This window comes from Plecotus auritus, assembly GCF_963455305.1.
Source record: "Plecotus auritus genome assembly, chromosome: 9".
Lineage (NCBI taxonomy): Eukaryota > Metazoa > Chordata > Mammalia > Chiroptera > Vespertilionidae > Plecotus > Plecotus auritus.
The window spans coordinates 155,529,400-155,549,994 of record NC_137783.1 but is presented as its reverse complement, the minus strand read 5'-3'; the positions used below and the strand labels follow the sequence as shown (position 1 = coordinate 155,549,994).

The 20,595-nt window shown below is 70.5% G+C and overlaps 2 protein-coding genes across 5 annotated transcripts; one reads left to right on the top strand and one right to left on the bottom strand.

Moving 5' to 3' along the window:
• Positions 1-608: 608 nt before the first annotated feature.
• Positions 609-18,108, top strand: SLC67A1 (solute carrier family 67 member 1). 4 transcript variants are annotated; one of them, XM_080687245.1, is made up of 11 exons: positions 609-873; positions 1,473-1,739; positions 3,213-3,310; positions 3,906-4,066; positions 4,599-4,731; positions 11,453-11,544; positions 12,052-12,159; positions 12,759-12,859; positions 15,916-16,017; positions 16,237-16,357; positions 17,876-18,108. In XM_080687245.1, exons 1-11 carry the CDS (start codon positions 721-723, stop codon positions 18,061-18,063), a joined length of 1,524 nt encoding a protein of 507 aa, XP_080543371.1. In that variant the 5' UTR covers positions 609-720; the 3' UTR covers positions 18,064-18,108. The 4 variants fall into 4 exon arrangements, with proteins under 4 accessions (XP_080543371.1, XP_080543370.1, XP_080543373.1 ...); XM_080687247.1 differs by lacking the exon at positions 609-873 and having other exon boundaries at positions 1,005-1,739; XM_080687244.1 differs by lacking the exons at positions 11,453-11,544; positions 12,052-12,159; positions 12,759-12,859; ... (1 more) ...; positions 16,237-16,357; positions 17,876-18,108 and adding an exon at positions 7,875-8,815.
• Positions 18,109-19,574: 1,466 nt separating this feature from the next.
• On the bottom strand, positions 19,575-20,595 carry PHLDA2 (pleckstrin homology like domain family A member 2). Its single transcript, XM_080687906.1, has 2 exons — positions 20,098-20,595; positions 19,575-19,878 (listed from the first exon to the last, which is right to left on the bottom strand). Exon 1 carries the CDS (start codon positions 20,524-20,526, stop codon positions 20,107-20,109), a length of 420 nt encoding a protein of 139 aa, XP_080544032.1. The 5' UTR covers positions 20,527-20,595; the 3' UTR covers positions 19,575-19,878; positions 20,098-20,106.

Genomic DNA, 20,595 nt, shown 5'->3' with positions numbered 1-20,595 from the left:
GCTTGGGTCCTGACACCTGGGCCTGCGGCCTGGCTCTGAGCTGCTGGCAGGGGTGGCAGCAGGAAGGGGCACTGTGTCTGCAGGAAGCTGGGTCTGTGTGCTCCCCAGGGCTCCCTGTGGCTGCCAGGCCCTCCAGCCCCCAGGCCCCCAGCCCCCCAGCCCCCCAGGACCCCAGCCCCCCAGGACCCCAGGCCCCCAGTGCCTGCCAGCCCCCAGGCCCCCAGGCCCCCAGGCCTCCAGTCCCCCAGCCCCCCAGGCCCCCAGCTCCCCAGGCCCCCAGGCCCCCAGCTCCCCAGCCCCTCAGGCCCCCAGTCCCCCAGGCCCCCAGGCCCCCAGCCCCCCAGCCCCCCAGTCCCCCAGCCCCCCAGCCCCCCCAGGCCCCCAGTTCCCCAGTCCCTCAGCGCCCCAGCTCCCCAGGCCCCCAGCCCCTCAGGCCCCCAGTCCCCCAGGCCCCCAGGCCCCCAGCCCCCCAGCCCCCCAGTCCCCCAGGCCCCCAGCCCCCCAGCCCCCCCAGGCCCCCAGTTCCCCAGCCCCCCCAGGCCCCCAGTTCCCCAGCTCCCCAGGCCCCCAGGCCCCCAGCCCCCCAGCCACACAGAGGGTCCTCTTGAAGCAAGTAGCTCTGGTGGCCCCAACCCAGGGGGCGTCCCCACAGTGTGACTTGGGGAAAATGCTGTGCCTGCTACTCCCAGCAGCCTCCTGGTTGGCGGGGGGCGGGGGGGGATGTCCCCAGAAATGCTCCAGTCTCCCTGGCCCTCCTCTGTTCTCTGTGCCCCCTCCCCTCCATCCCTCTCTCATCCTTCCCAGCCTGTCCCTGCCACTCCCCCTCCCCCTCTGCACTCCATGTCCGGACTGGACGCCCCGTGCTGCTCAGAGGTCAGAGGTCCTGCCTCCCACGGCAACAGGGAGAAATGGGAGCGCGGGCGAGTCCGGGCAAAGTCAGGCGGGGAGGGAGGAGGCTGGCAGGATGCCCTGCTGTGGGGCGGGCCCACAGGGGGAAGGGGTGTGTGTCAGGCTGGGCCAATGAGAGCGAGGCGGCCACGGACACTGGGGTGTCCCCGAGAGAGTGGGCGTCCTGGTCCCTCTGGGTGGGCTGGAGTCTCAGGTCACCCCGGGAGGGTGGGACCCCGAACCCAGCCCCGGATGGTCCAGGTTCAAATTCACCAGGAAGGCTCACTCCTGGGACGGTGCCAGGCTGAGCCCCGGGTCAGCGGGGCCAGGGCAGCCCCCGACCGAAGCCAGGAAAGTGGTCCTTCCTCTCAAAGCGGCTTCATCGTGGGGGGCACTGTGGGCCTAAGGAGCCCCCGCACCCACACAAGGGACCCCAATCCACCCCAGGCACGCCAGGCCTGCCTGCCCCTGAGGACGGGCTGCGTGCCTCCCGGGGGAAGGCGTGTGGGCAGGACTGGCCCCAGTTCACACAGCAGGTGCTAGAGAGCCCAGGTGGGTCCCACAGCACCCGGCCCGCCCCCCAGGCCCTCCACAGGCCCGGTGCCAGCGCTTCCGCCGGCCCGCCCGGTGACTCAGCACCCTCGCCCGGCACAGAAGGACTTTGGCCTCTGCCAGCCTCCTTCCTGGGTCCCTGCAGGATCCCCAGGATGCAGGGCGCCGGGGCCCCCAGGGGCCAGGGCCAGGCCCCCTCGGGGATGGGCGCCCTGGGCCGGCCCAGGGTCCTCCTGCTCACCTACCTGCTGACCACCCTGGACCTCACCTGCCTCTTCATGCAGTTCTCCATCCTGCCGGTGAGCACCTTCCCCTCCGCCGGCCCCCAGGCTGCGCTCAGGCCCGCTCCTGGTCCACCTGTGCACCTGCAGGGCGGGGGAGCCCGACGCCCCGGGACCCTCTCGCTGGGGGCCCTTGCCACACTGGAGCTGGGTGAGGGACCCCGGGACCGGGCCTCCTGGCACCCCATCAGCACGTCCTGGGCTCTGGCGCACAGCCTGCCACTGCCCTCCGACCACAGCCGCCTGGTCCTCGCCCGCCTGGGGCGTCTGCCCTGTTGACCCCGCCCCTCCCTCCCCGCGCTCACACCCACTCAGCTCACTCACACGCTAGCAGCCTCTGCCCAGGCCAACCTGGGGCCCTTCCACACCCGCCCGGCAGCTGCAGCGCTTCCCTCCAGCCTGCTCACAGGGGTCAGTCTCAGGCGTCCGATGACCTCTGTCTCCCCCAGGACAGCAGGAGGCGGGGGCGGATGGCCCCATCCATCCCTCCCCTGCGCCTCCCCTGGCCCGGAGCTGCCCGCCACCCGAGTCGGCGGTGGGTTCACTGGCCACTGTGGCTTCCCAGTTACAGCCCACCCTGCAGCCCATCACCCCCCTGCATCCCTGGGGATCCCCCCACAGGCTCTCATCCTCACCCAGCGACAGCACCAGGGGCTTTGGGAGTGCCAGGGCCCCTGTCTGGTGTGTCCACGGTGCCTGCCTGGGCCTGGGGTGGGACTGGGCATCGCCTTTGCCACCGTCCTGGCACTGCCAGGGGCTCCAGGGCAACATGAGCCAACACCCACCCCTCAAGGCCCAGCTCCCTCTGCCCACGGCCTGGTCGGAGCCGCCTCCTGTCCTCAGCACGGGGGGAATGGGGGGGCCTGGGCAGGCCCCGATGTCCTCACCACAAAATGGGTCCCAGCCACCCTGCCTCGGAGGGCTAGTGGGGAGCGATGAGTGCACAGTTAGAACCCCTGGGAGAGTTGGTACCCAGCACAGCAGCTGGTGGGGAGGGGCTGACGGCCAGGAGACTGGGGTCCCCACCTCCTGTTCCCTGGGGGGACACGGGTCACTGCCCTCCGCTCCCCAGACGGGCCTCCTGTGGGAGGGGCCGGAGTCTGCAGAGCCACCGCCTGGAGCTCACCGGGCACGCTGGCACCATCTCCTGTGGCCTGGGGGCACTCGGCCTTCGCCGCGCAGCTCTGAGCGACTGTGGGTGCCTCCCTCACCCGCGGGAGGCGTATGTGCCCCACGGAGGGAGGGAGGCCAGCCGCTGCCTCCACGCAGCCCTCCCTGGACCCTGGACCCAGAGGCCCCCACAGGCTCCCCCTTCCACGAGAGCACCTGCGCCCCCTCCCGGGCACAGCGCAGAGCCCCTGGGCAGACCCCCGGCCCCCCTCCCCCAGCCTGTCAGGGCTGCCCCTCCCACCGCCTGCCCACGGGGGGGGGGGGGGGGGGGCCGGATCCCAGATGCCCGCCTTGCCGCCCTGACGGGCCCTCCTGTGTCAGTACCTGTCCCGCAGGCTGGGCCTGGACCCCGTGGCCTTCGGCTACCTGCAGACGGCTTTCGGCGCGCTCCAGCTGCTGGGCGGGCCCATGTTCGGCAGGTACCGTGGGCCGCCCCCCCCTCCCCAAGCCATGGGCTGCCCTGCCAGGTCCCCGACCTCACGCTGGGCCCCCCAGGGTAACGCCAGCTCCCATTCCACAGAGGGGCTCACTGGGGAACGGATAGCTTTAGTCCCTTTCGGGCTGGGGCGCCCCTACTCCCAGGGTGCCCCCCCATGACTTCCACCAAAGAGAGAGGATCTCACTGGTGAGACTCGTGGCTGGAAGGCCCAGCTCCACGGGGGACTGGCACCTGGGACCCCACTGGCCTCGCCCTCCTGCACACACTCCTTGGGGGACAGAGCCACGTGGCAGGAGTCAGGTCTTGAGGGACCCGGCAGGGAAGGGACTCCCGAGGCAGCGAACCCGGCATTCAGGTCGTGGGGCGGCCCAGAGCAGGGAGGGCGCCCGCCATAGGACAGGCTTTCTGAAAAATGCACACATCCTGGGTCCCCTCCGACCCCACGCCTTCTGCTCGGGATGGGGACGCCGGGCTGGGTCAGACCCCAGGTCACCGCAGCCGCCCCATTGGAAGGGGGGACCGAGGCCGCCGGGGGTGGGCGGGGCGGAGGAGGGTCTCAGGTGCGGCGCCTCCAGGTTCGCAGACCAGCGCGGGGCACGGGCCGCCTTCACCGCCTCCTTCCTGGCGTCCTCCGCGCTCTACCTGCTCCTGGCGGCCGCCTGCAGCCCGGCCCTGCCCGGCGCGGCCCTGCTCTTCGCCTCGCGCCTGCCCGCCCCGCTCATGCACGCGCTGCCAGGTAGGCCTGGACCCCGGGGTGGGCAGAGGTCACCCCCAAGATGTTAGTCTGGACCTGAGAGCAAGACAGGATGAGGGGTGATGTGGGGGCGTGGCCTGGGGCTGAGGGGGACAGCTCAGAGGGAAGAGGGGTGGGGGGCGTGGCCTATGGGAGGCAGGTGGGTGCAGAGGTGGGGGCGTGGCCTGTGGGGCTGCAGGGTGGTATGGGGGCGTGGCCTATGGGGGCAGGTCGGGGTGCAGGGTGGGGGCGTGGCCTGTAAGAGGAAGGTGGGTGCAGGGGTGGGGGCGTGGCCTGTGGGGCTGCAGGGGTGGTATGGGGGCGTGGCCTATGGGGGCAGGTCGGGGTGCAGGGGTGGAGGCGTGGCCTGTGGGGCTGCAGGGGTGGTATGGGGGCGTGGTCTATGGGGGCAGGTCGGGGTGCAGGGGTGGAGGCGTGGCCTGTGGGAGGCGGGTGGGTGGTATGGGGGCGTGGCCTGGCCCGCACAGGGGTCAGCGAGGGGGCGGCGCCGCTCAGCCCCCCGCTTCGCCCCCAGCCGCCCAGATGGTCATCGCCGACCTGTCGGCGCCCGAGGAGCGGCCCGCAGCCCTGGGCCGCCTGGGCCTCTGCTTCGGCGTCGGCACCATCCTCGGCTCCCTGCTCGGCGGGACCCTGAGCGCCGCGTGCGGGTGAGTGGACGGGCGCGGGCCGTCGAGGGGGTGGGAGTGCGGGTCAGGACGGCGGGGCTGGGTCGGCTCCGTCCCGCCAGCACGCTCGGCCCGGGGCCCCGCCCCGCCCCTTCCGGCCTCGGTTTCCCCTCCTGCCCGCGGGCGGGTGGGGTCTGGCGAGGACGCGGCCCGAATCCGCCCGGCGGGAGCGGCAGGGGCGGCCGCAGCCGGCAGGGGGCGCCGTCACCGTCACCGTCACCGTCACCGCCCCCACCGGGGCTGCAGCCTCGCTGGGGCCGCGTCCGGGTCTGCAGGCTGGGGGGCAGGAAACCCAACTTCCTCAAGGAAACCGGATGGCGGGCCCCTAGACGGGGGAGGGCAGCTGTGGGCGGTTTAATAACTGCGCGTGAAATAAAGGCCTCTGTCCCCTCCGCGTGCACACATGCACACACGCACACACATGCACACACATGCGCACACATGCACACACATGCACACACGTGCACCGGCTTTGCACCCCAGAGAGCCCAGCCAGCAGTTCCCACACGCGGTCACAGGGACCATCCCGGCCGCACCCCCCACCCCTGTGGGGACGGGGCCTCCTCCCACCGCCTGGAGACCAGTGCCCTCCTGCGCCCCCCACCCCCGCCCCAGAAGCCCCCACACCCACTCAAACCAGCTTTCTTCACAGGAGCGAGTCTTGCACTGACCGCACCTCCGTCCAAGCCCGGCGTCTGGCTTTGGTCTGGGTGGTGGCGGGTGAGCTGCCCGGGGCTGCCTTCAGCGGGGAGATGTCCTGGTGTCCGAACTACACACACTCACGTGCACACACACACGCACACACACACGCATCTGCTGTACATGCTCCCACACACATGCACACACCCACCTTACACGCTCAAGCACACGGGACAGCGGCTTGCTGCTCGGCTTCTGGCCGACACTGACACATGGCCCCCCAATCTTGGAGGACCCTGTGCCAGCCCCTAGGCTCCGGGGCCGGCGGGGGGGGGGCTGTTTCCCCAGGCCGCCTGAGGCGAGCCCACAGTGCTGGAGGCGGCTGGTGACGGCGGAGCCCCAGGGGTGGGGGGCCCAGGGCACGGCAGCCCCCCTGGAGGGAGGTCTCTGTCCCAGCTCCCTGTGCCCGCCCAGCATTTCCATCAGGGCCTGGGTTCCGGGACTCCCCTCCGCTGAGCGTCCCGGCAGGAGGGCAGGACCCCTTCATTCATTCATTCATGCTCCTCGCCATGTTAATTGCACACCTACTACGTGCCCCTGGGGTCCCAGGTTCTGGGATCAAGGGGCAGACAAGACGGGCTGAGGCCTCAGATGCAGTGAGGATGACACCTATTCCCACCACGGCAGGTCGAATAGCAGGATCGGGGGCCACGTGGACAGGTGGTCACCTCACCCAGAGACGGTGGGGCTGCCTGGCCGCCGCGGCTCCGTGGTTGAGTATTGACCTGTGAACCAGGAGGTCATGGTTCAATCCCCTGTCAGGGGGCATGCCCAGGGGTGACTCCATCCCTTACCACGCGGGAGGCAGCCAATCCGTGATTCTCTCTCATCATGGGTGTTTCCATCTCTCTCTCCCTCTCCCTTCCTCTCTGACATCAATAAGAATATTTTTTTTAAAAAAAGAAGAAGACGGTGAGGGCAGAGGCAGGAGGACCCATGTGACGGGAGTGGAGGCAGGGGGCCCGAGGGGGAGGCAGGCCGTGGAGCCCCGGGCAGGCGTGAACGGGCAGGTGTAACCGAGCTGCTGTGCTGAGAATGGGGGGGAGGGGGGCCGAGCAAGGAGACCAGCGAGGGGCTTGCAAGACAGGGTGGCACCGGCCCAGGAGCGGCTGCGGGGGGGGGGGGGAGCCCAGAAGGTTGGTTCCGGCCTGGTTTTGCCCTCGGGGGGGATGCATGTGTGAAGGGACGGTGGCCAGGGAGGGAGTCCAGGCTGGGAAGAGCCGGCTCTGGGTGGTTCTAAGCCCTGGGAGCTGGTTCGGGTAGCCGGATGGGGAGGGGCAGGTGTCAAAGTGGAGGGAGGCACAGGAGGACCAAGGGGAAGGTGCATTCTGGGAGCCGTGAGGCATGGGGTCACGGAGGGGAGGACCTTCCACGGATTCCACCTGGACAGGCACCACCTCCTTCGTGCTGTGCGGGCAGGAACCTGACTCCAATACTGAGTCAGGGTCCCGGGAAGGAGGGCCCCGATCTGCCAGGGAGAGAAAAAGGGGGGGGGGGGGCAGGGGCTGAGAGGCAGGGCAGGGAGGAACCCCCACCTGGGCTGCCCCACCCTCCAGCCCCTCTCAGCCTCTCAGCCCGGCACCTGCTCCCACGGGCTCCTCTCCTCGCCTCGCCGGGTGGTCTCCCCTGGGCAGCGGCCCCCCCCCTCGCCAGTCCTGCCCCCACTCCCTCCCATGCCACCCGCCTTCCTCTCCAGCCCAGCTGCTGGCCCAGGGGAGGCCACTTCTCTCTCCCTGCCAGCGGCTTCCAGAACATTCCATTCGCTTCCCTCTTTCATCCCAAGATCTAAGGCGCTTTATGTCCTTGGAGTTTCCTTTGATGGGCGGGCAGACAGGCTCCCCGGGAGCGCCCAGACCTTACCCAAGGCCCAGGGGAATCGGCTCCAGATGCTTGATGCCCCGTGGCAAGGGCTGGCACCCCCTCTCCCTGTCCCCCCTCCCTGCTCGCCTCCCCCGTCCAGAAAGGCCCAGCCATCCCCCACCTCCTCCTCGGGAGGGGGAGCGAGTGGAGAGGAAGTGGCCCTGGCCGGGCTGGGCTGTGTGACAGGCACTGGCATAACTGGTTTGGGCTCAGCCTGGAGCTGGGGCCCCGGAGGCCGGGCTCCCTCAGGGGCAGGGACAGCGCTGTGACCCGCAGGCTCTGTCCCCCGGCAGTGGTCGCCAGGCCACGGGTCTAGGCCAGGAGAGTGTGAGCGCGGGGCGGGCAGCGTCGGCCACAGGCCACGGCGGCGGGGGGAGCTGGGCCTCCATGCCCGCTGCTGGTTCTCCCGGGCGCTCACTGGCTGTGAGCGGCCCAGCTCTGACCCAGCTGCGCCCCTGGGCCTCGGGACTCCCAGCTTTATCAGGAGGTGGAGCCGGCCCTCCCCGGAAGGCTGATCCCGCCCGCGGTCTGGGCGAAGGCGTGGGAAACTCTTATCTCGCTGACAGGTTTCCGCCCGGCAACACCCCGGCTTCCCCTGCCGCTGCCGAGCAGGCATCCGGCTGTCCTGACTGTCTCGGGGCAGGAGTGACTCACCGTCAGCCCGGCCACCTGCCCCGCCTGGTGCTGGGGTGGCTCACCGCGGCCGTGCCAGGCTCTGCCTCCAGCCCGGGGTGCCAGGCCCTCAGACAACCCGGGGTGCCAGGCCCTCAGACAACCCGGGGTGCCAGGCCCTCAGACAACCCGGGGTGCCAGGCCCTCGAACAACCGGGGTGCCAGGCCCTCGGACAACCCGGGGTGCCAGGCCCTCAGACAACCCGGGGTACCAGGCCCTCAGACAACCTGGGGAGCCAGGCCCTCAGAAAACTGGGGTGCCAGGCCTTCGGACAACCGGGGTGCCAGGCCCTCGGACAACCGGGGTGCCAGGCCCTCGGACAACCGGGGTGCCAGGCCCTCGGACAACCGGGGTGCCAGGCCCTCGGACAACCGGGGTGCCAGGCCCTCGGACAACCGGGGTGCCAGGCCCTCGGACAACCGGGGTGCCAGGCGCTGGGTGTGCAATCCAAGGGCATGAAGGGCCGGGGTGATGGGCTGGGAGTCAGGCGTCCCCGTGGGAGGGCCCGGGCTCAGGGCTCCGGGCCGAGCGAAAGCGCAGGAGGCCTGTGGGGTGCAGTGAGGGCCAGGGGCTGGGGCGCACAGGGCTGCGGGGAGCGGGGCGGCCAGGGCTGCGGGGCTGTTTGTGGACCTGGAGCTGGAGGGGGGCTGTGTCAGGAGCCGCCCCGCGGGAACCCCCCTCCAGGGGCCAGTTCCTCCTCGGTCCTAGCCCCGCGTTCCAGGCTGTGACTTCTCCACGCCCCCCCCCCCGCCATGTCCCAGCTGACCCCAGCCTGCCCTCCAGCTGGGACAGGTGAGGGGCACACAGCCGGGGGGACCCCAAGCCCCACCTGCAGCCAGGCCAGGGGGCCCGGCCACCTGCCAGCCCCTCAGAGCCTCGGCCCAGGTGGGAGCCGGCCAGGGCTGGCGGGAGGACACAGCGGGTCACACGGGGGGGGGGGGCAGGTGGCCAGGCCCCGCCCTCCGGACAGTGTCCTGTGGGCCACAAGGAGCCTCGGGACAGCAGGCAGCCTCCCGGCGACCAGTGCAGCCTCGGGGGGTCCCGGGAGGGCGGCCCTCCTCTGTGTCTGAGGAAGGAGGTCCCCCCGTCAAGGGAGCCACAGCGACGGACAGAGAGAAGGACTCCGATGCCCTTTCATGGCGTCCGTGAGGCTGTCTGTCCAGCCTCTTGTCTGGGCGGTGGACAGAGTCGCATGGAAGGCGCTGCCCGCGTGCCTGGCACCCCATCTGTAAAAGGGGCCCGTGAGCCCGAGACCCCATCCCGGGGCCCTGCGCCAGGAGCTCCCCCCCCCACCCCCAGCACCAAGGCCTGGCCGAAGCTGCCCCGCCCCCGTGTCCCTCCTTCCCGCCCCCTTGGCATTCTGTCCTGGGGGAGCCGGGGGCCTCTGAGGTGGGGGACAGCCCTACTCCCTCCCGGGCCCTCGGTTCCGGGCCCCTCTGTCACCGCCACCGCGCAAGGCACCATCAAGATCCCAGAAGCGGCCTGGCTCCCGCCGCCGACCCTCGCTTGTCACCAGCCTCCCAAAATAGCCATCTGAGGGGCCGCTCTGCCCCCACATTTCCGGGGCATCCGGCAGAGAAAGCAGGTCTGTCCCCCGGCCCAGCAGTGACGTCTGCTCTCCGAGTCCCGAAGAAAGAGCCCTTCTCTCCGGGGCCAGCGCCCAGCGTCCCTGCTCGCGTCACAGACCAGCTCCTGCGGCCGGGGGTGCGGGCGGTGGCCACTCTGGGGTCCAGCCCCGGACCTGCAGCCTGCCGCCGGCCGGGCCACGGGAAGGCCCGCTGTGGGGGCCCCGGCAGTGGGAGAGCCTGAACAGTGGCCTCGTGGGCAGGGGGTGCTGTGGGGAGGGGGGCAGAGACAGGCCCGTGTGGGCGGGAGGGGTCAGGGTGGCACATGCAGGCTGGACAAGGGCCCGCTGCACCCGTGGGAGCCGGGCAGGTCCCGGCCCGAGAAATGAGGGGGGCCAAGAATCTAGTCCCCACCGGCTTCCCTCTTGGTGTGTGTGCATACAGTTTGTGCGTGTGCATGTGTGTACATGTGTGTGCAGTGTATACCATTTGTGTGTGTACATATGTGTGCAGTTTTTGTGTATGTGTGTGGGTTGTGTGTGTGCATGTGTTCTTGTGTGTGTACAGCTTTGTGTGTGCATGTGTATCGTTTTTGTGTGTGCGTGTATACCATTTGTGTGTACATGTGTGTACACGTATGTGCAGTGTTTGTGTGTGCATGTGTGTGGTTTGTGTGTGTGCATGTGTTCTTGTGTGTGTACAGCTTGTGTGTGTGTGCATGTGTGTGTGCAGTTTGTGGGGGGTGTACGTGTCTGACACTCGCACAGTTGTGGGGGGAAGGGTGGGGGCGCCCTCTCTGACCTCCGTGGGGAGCTGAGGGCAGCTGGGGGGGGGCTGCCTGTGGAGGTGCAGGGGCGCCGCTGAGGCCACGGACCTTGCACCCGTGCCTGTGCCTTCGCTCCCAGGTGACCCCGGCTGCCTGGGGCTGGGGCGCAGGCCTGTCCTCACCTCCTGGTGGGGTCAAGGGCCAAGGTTCCAGGTGGTGACGCGGCGGGGGATGGGGGGGCTCCCTCAGAAGTGAAAGTGCGGGAACAGTCTGGGTCCCAGCCCTTGGCGGCCGTGCGGGCCGGCGGGCAGCGGCCTGAAGGTGGCGTCCTGGGCTTTGCGGGGCCCACGCCTCCCCAGGTCCCGTGCCCTGCGCCCCCGGAGGGGGTGGGAAGGAGACCCAGAGGCCCCCGGGTGCAGGCCTGTCCTGTGGCTCCGATGAGGGCACGCTGAGGGCCGGGGGGGAGCTGAGATTCAAACCCAGGCCTGCCCACCCCCCCCCCCCCGGCACCTCGGGCCCCGTCTCGCCGGCCCCCTTCCCGGTGCCCAGCCCAGGGCTGCCTGGGGTCCCTCCCCTTCATCCCGGCCACCAAGGGACCAGTCGCCTTCTCAGCTCCCATCCCCCATCCCAGGGGACCCCTCCAGCCCCACCAGAGGGAGGAGGACTGAGGACCTGGCCGCCTCAGTTTCCCCCTCTGTAAAATGGGTGGGACATGGCCCTGCCCACTTCCGCCGGCAGGCAAAGGGGCAGCTCTTCCATGTCGGTCCCTCCTGCGCCCGGGCAGCCTGGGAGCCCTCGGGGCCCCGGGAGAATCACCCCAGCCCTTCGGGGCTCCCCATCCTCGCTCCGGCCACCTCCGGTCCCTCCAGTCCCCGGAGGCCACTGGGGCCTCCCTGCTGTGAACGATGAGGGCCTCCACCACAGTGGGACGGGCGTGTGGTCGGGAAGGTCGTCAGTGAGAGCGCTTATAAGTGCGCCGGGGGGGGGGGGCGGGGGGGGGAGCCCCGTCCTGCCCTCCGGGTCACGGGCTGCGGGGGCGAGCTGCGCAGCTGCCCAGGCCTCCTTGGTCGAAGGCGGGGAGATGCTCAGGCGGCCCGGCCCGGGGCCCTGAGCCCGGCGTGACCACCGCCGTCCCCCCAGGATTCAGTGTCCGGTCCTCGTGGCTCTCGTGGCCAACCTCCTGGGAGCCGCCCTCAGCGTCACCTGCATCCCCGCCAGCACCAAGGGGCCGGGTGAGTCCCACCAGCCACACGCTCCCTCCCGAAGCTCGGCCGGCTGGGGGGGCCCTGGGGCTCCTGTCCTGCCCGCCAGCGCCCCCGCCCTGGGCTAGGCCCCCGCCGCGCCCTCCCTTCCCCGAGCCTCTCGGGTGCTGACACCATTGGAGCCACACGGGGGCGGGGGGGGGGCTGGGGGTCACAGAGGGGCCCTGGTGTGAGGAGACCATGGATGGGGCCCGAGGCGGCAGGGGTAAGGCGGTGCCAGGGGAGCCTGGGTCCTCCGTCCTCCTCCCTCTCGTGGGGCCGAGGGGCCCCCTGGGGTGGGGAATGGGAGCTGGGGCAGAGCAGGCGTGGGCACAGGGCGGTGGGTGACCAGGACCCCCAGGCGGGGTGCTGCGGGTGCTGGCTTCGGGAGCACCACTCGGGCGGGTGCCCAGTGTCAGGCAGAGCCCCCCACATTCAGGCCGGAGTGGGGGAGGACCTGGGCGCGGGCCTGACGGCTTCTCCCCTCCGGTGACCCAGGCGTCCCCGAGGCCCGTGTGTTTGACCCGAAGGCCATCACCCACCTGCTGCGGCGGCCAGGCGTCCTGCCCGTGTTCCTGGTCAAGGTGGTCTCTGGCTTCCCCTCCGGTGAGTCCCGGCTGCCCCGGGCAAGCAGAGCTGGCACGGCCAAGCACCCAGGCCCTCACCTCTGACCCAGGCCACCCAGGCCCTCACCTCTGACCCAGGCCACCCAGGCCCTCACCTCTGACCCAGGCCCTCACCTCTGACCCAGGCCACCCAGGCCCTCACCTCTGACCCAGGCCACCCAGGCCCTCACCTCTGACCCAGGCCCTCACCTCTGACCCAGGCCACCCAGGCCCTCACCTCTGACCCAGGCCCCGGCTCCCACCCCGGCCGGCTCTTGGGGGCACAGGGACAGGAACCATGCCATCGAAAGGGGCCACTGGTGGGCCTGGGGTCTGATCCTCCAACATCGCCAGCCCTGGGGCCCCGTCTCCCATCTGCCCTCTTTGGGGGGCCCACCTGTGTGAGGGACAGCACCCAGCCCCTCCCTGCTCACTCGCAGCAGCCCTGAGGTGGGGGGGGGGGGGGGTCCCGTGCCTGGGACCTGGCCACACTGAGGGCAGCGCCTGGTCCAGCTGGTGTCACCCGCTCCTCCCGACACGGCCCCGTGGGGACCCCGCTTGCCCATCCCTGACCCCCGCCCCCGCCCCGCCCCCGCCTAGGGCTCTTCACGGTCATGTTCTCCATCATCTGCATGGACTTCTTCCGGCTGGAGGCCGCCCAGGCCGGCTACCTCACGTCCGCCTTCGGGGTCCTCCTGATGGTGAGTGAGGGCCGGGCCCCAGGGTGGGCAGGGGCTCTGGGCGTGCCTCCGTCTCCCGGCAGCACGGGGCCTGCACTGATGCCCTCCTCCCCCGCTTCTCTGAGCCCTCCCCCCACGGGCTCCCCTTCCCTTTCTGGCTCCCCTTCCCTCTCTGACTCCCCTCCCCCCACGGGCTCCCCTCCCCTCTCTGGCTCCCCTTCCCTCTCTGACTCCCCTCCCCCCACGGGCTCCCCTTCCCTCTCTGGCTCCCCTCCCCTCTCTGGCTCCCCTCCCCCCACGGGCTCCCCTCCCCTCTCTGGCTCCCCTTCCCTCTCTGACTCCCCTCCCCCCACGGGCTCCCCTCCCCCCACGGGCTCCCCTCCCCTCTCAGGCTCCCCTCCCCCATCAGGCTCCCACACTGGCCTGTCCACTGAGAGTCCTCTGAGTGGCCCGAGGCAGGCGGGACAGGGAGGGGCCGGCCCGGTGCTGGGCGTGGGAAGCAGAGGCTGGGCTCCATGGAAGACACCGAGGGGGGTGGGTCTGCGGGGCCAAGTGGGGCCGCAGGAGGGGGCCACCGGGAGGCAGACGAGGTCCCCCCCCCTTCCCCGCCCAGGGCTCCAGGCGCGCTGTGTGGTGGTGGGAGAACGAGACGGCGTGTGGAGCCACAGGTCAGGCTTCTCCAAGCTCGCACGCCGGTCCTGGCCTCTGCGTGGAACGCCGAGGGGCCCGTGGGAGCGGGTGTTCAGAGAAGCTGATGATTTGAAAGAGGTTTTTAAAAATGTTTTTATTGAGCTCAGAGGGGAAGGGAGAGGGAGAGAGAGAGACATCCATGAGGAGAGAGAATCACCCATCGGCCGCCTCCGGCACGCCCCCCACTGGGGATCCAGCCCACCACCCAGGCCTGTGCCCTGACGGGGAATCGAACCCTGACCTCCTGGTTCCTAGGTCCACGCTCAGCCCCTGAGCCACGCCGGCCGGGCTGAAACAGTTCTGTTATGTCACACGGGCAGGGAGGAGGGGGTGGGTGCCATTCTGCAGGGCTGGGCCACCCCAGGACGCCCAGCCCAGGCGGGCCCTGACCCCAGCCTGCCCATCCCCCAACCTTCTGAGCTCCAAGCCCCAGGTGCCTGCCCAGTGGAGGGGTGAGAGGACCGGATGGGGAGCCTCACCCTGGCCTGGGGGCCGGGCGTGCCCGCTGAGTCAGGTCCCCGCTGGGCACCCTTCCCACCCTCCTGGAGCGGAGCCAGGGCAGGAGGAGCAGCTCCTGGGACCCCGCTGGGCGTGGGGTGCTGAGGGATAGGGGGTGCTGAGGGACAGGGGGTGCTGAGGGACAGGGGGTGCTGAGGGACAGTGGGGTGCTGAGGGACAGCGGGGTGCTGAGGGACAGCGGGGTGTGAGGGACAGCGGGGTGCTGAGGGACAGCGGGGTGTGAGGGACAGCGGGGTGCTGAGGGACAGCGGGGTGCTGAGGGACAGCGGGGTGTGAGGGACAGCGGGGTGCTGAGGGACAGCGGGGTGTGAGGGACAGCGGGGTGTGAGGGACAGCGGGGTGTGAGGGACAGTGGGGTGTGAGGGACGGGGGGTGTGAGGGACAGTGGGGTGTGAGGGACGGGGGGTGTGAGGGACAGTGGGGTGTGAGGGACAGTGGGGTGTGAGGGACAGGGGGGTGTGAGGGACAGTGGGGTGTGAGGGACAGCGGGGTGTGAGGGACAGCGGGGTGCTGAGGGACAGTGGGGTGTGAGGGACAGTGGGGTGTGAGGGACAGTGGGGTGTGAGGGACAGGGGGGTGTGAGGGACAGTGGGGTGTGAGGGACAGTGGGGTGTGAGGGACAGCGGGGTGCTGAGGGACAGCGGGGTGTGAGGGACAGTGGGGTGTGAGGGACAGTGGGGTGTGAGGGACAGGGGGGTGTGAGGGACAGTGGGGTGTGAGGGACAGCGGGGTGCTGAGGGACAGCGGGGTGTGAGGGACAGTGGGGTGTGAGGGACAGTGGGGTGTGAGGGACAGGGGGTGTGAGGGACAGCGGGGTGTGAGGGACAGCGGGGTGTGAGGGACAGTGGGGTGTGAGGGACAGGGGGTGTGAGGGACAGCGGGGTGTGAGGGACAGTGGGGTGTGAGGGACAGCGGGGTGTGAGGGACAGCGGGGTGTGAGGGACAGGGGGTGTGAGGGACAGTGGGGTGTTGAGGGACAGCGGGGTGTGAGGGACAGCGGGGTGCTGAGGGACAGCGGGGTGTGAGGGACAGCGGGGTGTGAGGGACAGTGGCCTCGGAGAGCCGGCTCCCTGCCCAGGCACCTCGCCTGACCCGGGCACTTGCTGGTGAGAGCAGCAGCCCAGCTCCACTCGGCCAGCTCCGTGACCTATGACCTGGGGCTAGCCACGCCAGCCCCCGGGGCCTCCGTTCACCCAGTTGTAACTGCAGTGCTGGCTCCTAGGGCGAGGGGCGGACACAGCTCCTGGCCCCGTCCCCGCACAGGGTGGCTCCCGAAGACAGGGCCAGGCCGGGCTGCGGGCGCACACGGCACCGGCCCGCTGGCTCGGTCCCAGGGCAGCCACCTCCCCTCTGAGCCCCGACTCCCCACCTGTGAAATGGGCAGGCCCTCCCTCTCAGGGAGGGGACAGAGAGGGGCTGAGGAAGCAGAGCTGGGGGCACGGGGTCCCCAGACTTGGACCCAGGGCCACACCGGGGATTTTCAAATGATAAAGGATGTGTTTTAACATAACATAACCCATCGCACCCCCCGCCCCCGCCCCCCCGCCAGTGAAACGGCCCCTCTTGGATTAGCACGCTGACATTAAAGAGACGGGATTCGAAGTAAATGTGAACATGGAATTGTGAGTGGCTGGCCACACACATGTGTGGGAGCGTGTGTATGTGTGCGTGCATGTGTGTGCGTGCATGTGTGTGTGTGCATGCATATGTGAGGCCCCCACCCCTCTCCTCTGTCTCCCCAGGGTCCTTGGGGCCCACCCTTCTGCCCTAGACTGGTCACTGCTAAGGGCTGGGCTGCAAAGGGTATGGAGGTGCCCCAGCCGTGGGGGGCTGGCCGCAGCCCTGACCCTCCTCCTGTCCCCCCCCAGGTCATCCAGGGCCTGGTCATCGGCCGGCTGAGCAGCCGCTTCTCAGAGGCCGCACTGCTCCGGACCAGTGTGCTGGCTCTCAGCGTGGTGGGCCTGGCCATGGTGAGCATCAGGGCTGCACCCACAGGGGGTGGGGTTCCAGGCCTGCTCCCTGACCCTCGCTCTGCCCCGGCTGTGCCTGAGCTCCTGGGCCCTCCCACCCCCTCCTACTCCCTCCTACCCCCCACCCCTCCCAGGGCCCTTCTGTGACCTCAGGGATGGGGCCTCCTGCCGTATCCCCTGGGTGCCCCAATCACCGTGGCCCTGCCCGCCCCGTGCCAGGCGCTGATGTCCAACGTGTTTCATTTCTGCCTCCTGATGCCCGGCCTGGTCTTCGGCCTGTGCCTGCTCAACGTGGTGACGGACAGCATGCTGACCAAGGCCGTCTCGGCCTCGGACACCGGTGAGCACAGCGGCTGCGGCGAGGAGGCCCGGGGCCGGGCCCGCCCTCGGGGGCCTGCTCGGGGCTCAGGTGGAACAGCCGTCCCGCTTCGGGGCAGGGTGGGGTGAGAGGCTGGCCACCAGCCGGCCCCGCACCTGACCCTACAGACCAGTCCAGGGCCAGACCTGGGGATGGGAGGAGGGCCCCCTGGAGGTGGCATCGGCTTGGCTCTAAAGGACGGGCAGGACTTCACCGGAAAGGAGGGGAGACGGCTTCCAGGCTGGGCCCAGCTGAGCAAAGATGGGGGGGGGGGTAGGAGAGGCTCCTGGGAGGCGAGTTAGGGAGGCGGCCTGGTGGGCGGGGAGTGGGGCGGGCGGAGGCCGAGGTGGGCCAGTCCCCTCTCCCCACCCCAGCATGGTGCGCAGGGTGGGTGTGGATGCGCACAGCTGGTTAAACCCAGGCAGCCTGGGCCTCCCGAGGGGACACTGGGAGTCCCTGGGCCTCGCAGGGCCAGGCTCCTGCCCCCACCCAGCTCCAGGCATGGTGCAGGCCGAGTTCAGGGGCTCCTGTGGCTGTCTGAGGGGAAGGGCTCCCCAACAGCAGCGGTAGAAGGCTCAGGGGGCCTGGCTGACGCTCGGTCCATGCGTCTGTCTGTCAGGAAGGCGCTGACTGAGGTCTGGTGGCCCGAGGCCTCCAAAGCCTCAGGCCTGTGGTCCTGGGGTCCCGGGAGGCCAGGTGGGGCCTGGAGGGCTTCCCGGAGGGGGCGGCCAGCTCGTTGGCGGCCAGGAGGAGCAGGCCGGCCTCACTGTGCCGGAGGCCCCGCCCTCGGCGTGGAAGGAGCCAGGAGCCGGTTCCCAGCACCAGCCTGGGAACCCCAGGCCACAGAGGGGGCGGTAAATTGCTCCCCGTGTCTGCCGGGTGGGGTGCGTGGGCGACGGGAGAGGCTGCTCCGCAGTTCCCTGCGGCCCTGAGCCCAGCGCAGCTCGCCAGGCGGCTCCCAGCCAGCCCGGCCGGCTCTGACCTCCCGGCTGGGGCTTGCCCACGGCGAGGGGAACCCGGGAGGTGGGCTCAGAGGCGGTGGGTGCCCTTCGTGAGCCCCCGAAGCCCTCCGAGCCCTGTGGGGTGCGCTCCCTACAGGTCCTATGGGGGGGCTGTGTGGGGACCCTGGGAAGCCGTGGCCACCTTGCTCCCCAGGCCCAGCCCTCGCCGGGTGGCTCGCCTTTTACCGCCAGGCGCACCCCCACCCCGTTTCTGTCGGCTGCGCACCATCGCCATCTCCCCTGGCGGCCGGCGAGGGCGGGGCCGCCCGGTGACTGGGCCCGGTCTGGGGGCCCCTCCCGTGCGGGGGAACTCTCCGGCCCAGGGCGGCCGGGTCCAGCGGGGCCCCTTCATGGCTGAGTGGTCCCCAGGGAGCAGGCCGGCAGGCCGTGGGGGAGGGGCTGGGGAGACAGGGGCCCTCTGCTGCTCCAGGAAGTGAGCGGTGGGGGGGTGATGCTGAGGGACCCCCCCCAGGCCTGACCCATATCCCCCGCCCCACAGGGACCATGCTGGGCCTCTGTGCCGCGGTGCAGCCGCTGACCCGCACGCTGGGGCCCACCCTGGGGGGCCTCCTGTACCGCAGCTTCGGCGTCCCCGTCTTCGGCCACGTGCAGTTTGCCGTCAACCTCCTCGTCTTCCTGGCCCTCCGGAGGCAGCCTACGCCCCAGAAGACGGACAAAGTCCGGTGACCTTGGCCCCTGGGCACAGACTGGCAATAAATCCCCTGGGCACCGCTTCCGGCCTCGTCTCTGCGGGCTCCCGCTCGGGCCTGCGTCTGGTTGGGCAGGAGGCCTGGCGGGAAACATGGAGCTTGGAAAGCTGGAGGGCTTCGTGGAGGAGGGGGCTGCAGCTGGGCCCCGGGCTCTGGGGGGGGGGGCAGAAGCACCCAGAGCTTGTCCAGGTGTGAGGGGGGCCTTGCCCCCGGAAGTCCATCACCACCTCCCATGCGAGGTGCCCCCACTGCCGCCCAGAGAGGGGGAGCCCCCTTCCCTCCTCCTGCTCCAGCATGGACCTTACCCTGGGAGCACACGGCCCCCGCCCTCCCCCCGCACACCCCCACATGGCCCCCGCACACCCCCACATGGCCCCCGCACACCCCCACATGGCCCCCGCACGCCCCATGAATTCTCCAAGTTGTTCCTGTTCCTGAGAGAACATTTTTGTTCCTAAAGACCAGGAATTCCAGGCTTGGGAAGGGCGTGGGCATAGGGCCTCCCTCCGTGTGGGGGGCCCAGCGGGGAGCCCGGGCAGCCAGGCCTGAGACCTGGGTGCACCATCACCCCCTGCACCCCCACCCCGGCTCCCGGAGAGGGGCGCCGGGCAGGAGAGACCAGGGGCTGCTGTGAGGACAACCACCTTGACGGGGTGCACCGCCCCGAGACCGTGAAGGCCACCCCTCCCCCCCAGGCTGCCTTTCAAAGCCGTCAAACCCTGATTCCAGCCCCAGCTGGACGGAGCCCGCTCCTCGGGGACCTCTTTGGGGACCGGAATCTCGCTCCGGGCTGCTCATTCGCCCCCACGAGTGGGAGGGTCCCTCCGGGGGCCCGGGGACCAGGCGGCTGGCCCGTCCTACCCATTGAGGCCCCCCCCCCCCACATTTCCCCGGGGACTTCATCCCTCGTGTTCCAGAACATGCCTGGCAGGAAGCAGCTTCCTCTCGGGGCCCAGCACCCAGGGCGGGGGGGCAAGGGGGGGGGGGACACGGCCAGTTTGTCAGATCCCTCAGGCCTCCCCACCCCCATCACTGGTCCCGGGCCCCTCGGAGGCCTCAGCTCCGGCCACACCATGCCAGCTCTGCCCGCTCTGCCGGCCTCCACGGGGGGCGATGGCAGGGGCCTTGGCCAGACCACCCGGAGCGCCCCCCAGACGGGTGGGGTCAGAGGCCCGCAGGCCGGGAGGGCCGAGCAGGTGGCGTGTGGGCGTGCGGGGCAGCGGCCCGGGAGGCTCTGACCTCAGCGGCCGCCTGTGAATGACCTCCCGGAGCAAAAGCTGCCACCTGCCCCGTCCTGCCGGGCGCGCCCCGAGCGGAAGTCAGCCAGGGCTGAACCCCAGTGCACTTCCTGCCTCTGGAGCGGCTGCGGGGTGAGGAGGTGCCACCCGCTCATTCATTCAAGCCCTTCCCTGCCCCACAGACCGGCCGCACCCCAGTGACTGCGGGCCGCGCCCCCCCATTCCCAGGAAGGCACACCGCACCCGCGCGTAGAAAAGAGAACCGATCACGTGGTTTATTGGGAATGCCACTGGTGCAAAAACAGAATATTAAGACATAAGACGTGGTTTAACGACAAACAGCCATCAAAATAAATACATAGATAGTCCAATAATTTAACGCGCCCGCGCGGCGGGGCGGGGCGGGGCTGGGCGACTCCGGAGGGACGGACCCCTTCCGTGGGGCAGGGACCCGGCGGGCCCCCCAGCCCCCCCTTTAGTCCTCGTCCGGTCAGACGTGGGCTTCAGCATCTGCTGCCGGCGCGGCCCGGGCCGACTCGTCCAGGGCGGGGCTCCTGCGGGGAGAGGAGGGTCAGGGGCTGCGCCAGAGCCGGGGCGGGCGGGCCGGGTCCCCCCTGAGGTTCCCGGAGGTCCCGATGCCCCAGAGGCAAAGCGGCGGCTCCCGACGCGCGCCCCAGACACGCCGAGGATGGTCCCCTCTCCAAAGTGAACCCTCGACGGGGCAAGGCCTCCCCCGCAACCGTCTGCCGTCCGGGGCGGGCGGGGGCACTCACCGCGCGGGCTCAGGACGCGCGGGCCGAGCGGGGCTCGGGGGCCGCGGGTGTCGGGGCGCCTGGCGGGTGGGGGGCCGCGGCGCGCTCCTGGCGGAGGCGGACGTCCTGCAGGGCGCGGCGGTTCTGGAAGTCGATGAGCGCCAGCGTTATGGCCGCGTTCCAGCAGCTCTCGCCCGCGCAGCGGAAGTCGATCTCCTTGCGGTCGGTGGTGACGATGGTGAAGTAGACGTACTTGCCGGTGCGCTCCACGCAGTCCACCTTGAGGATGGAGTGGAAGCGCAGCTCCTTGGGGCGCGCGCCCGGGCCGGCGGGGAACAGGCGCAGGCGGTCGGGGGTGAGCACGCCGCGCTTCTTCTTCCACAGCTGGAAGAGGCTGTCGCTGCGCTTCTCCAGCTCGCCCTCGCGCAGCACCTCGCCGGGGGTCTTCATGTCCGCGGGGCCGGGTGCGGGCGGGGCCGGGTGCGGGCGGCGCGCTCGGGCGGTGGTGGCGAGAGCCGT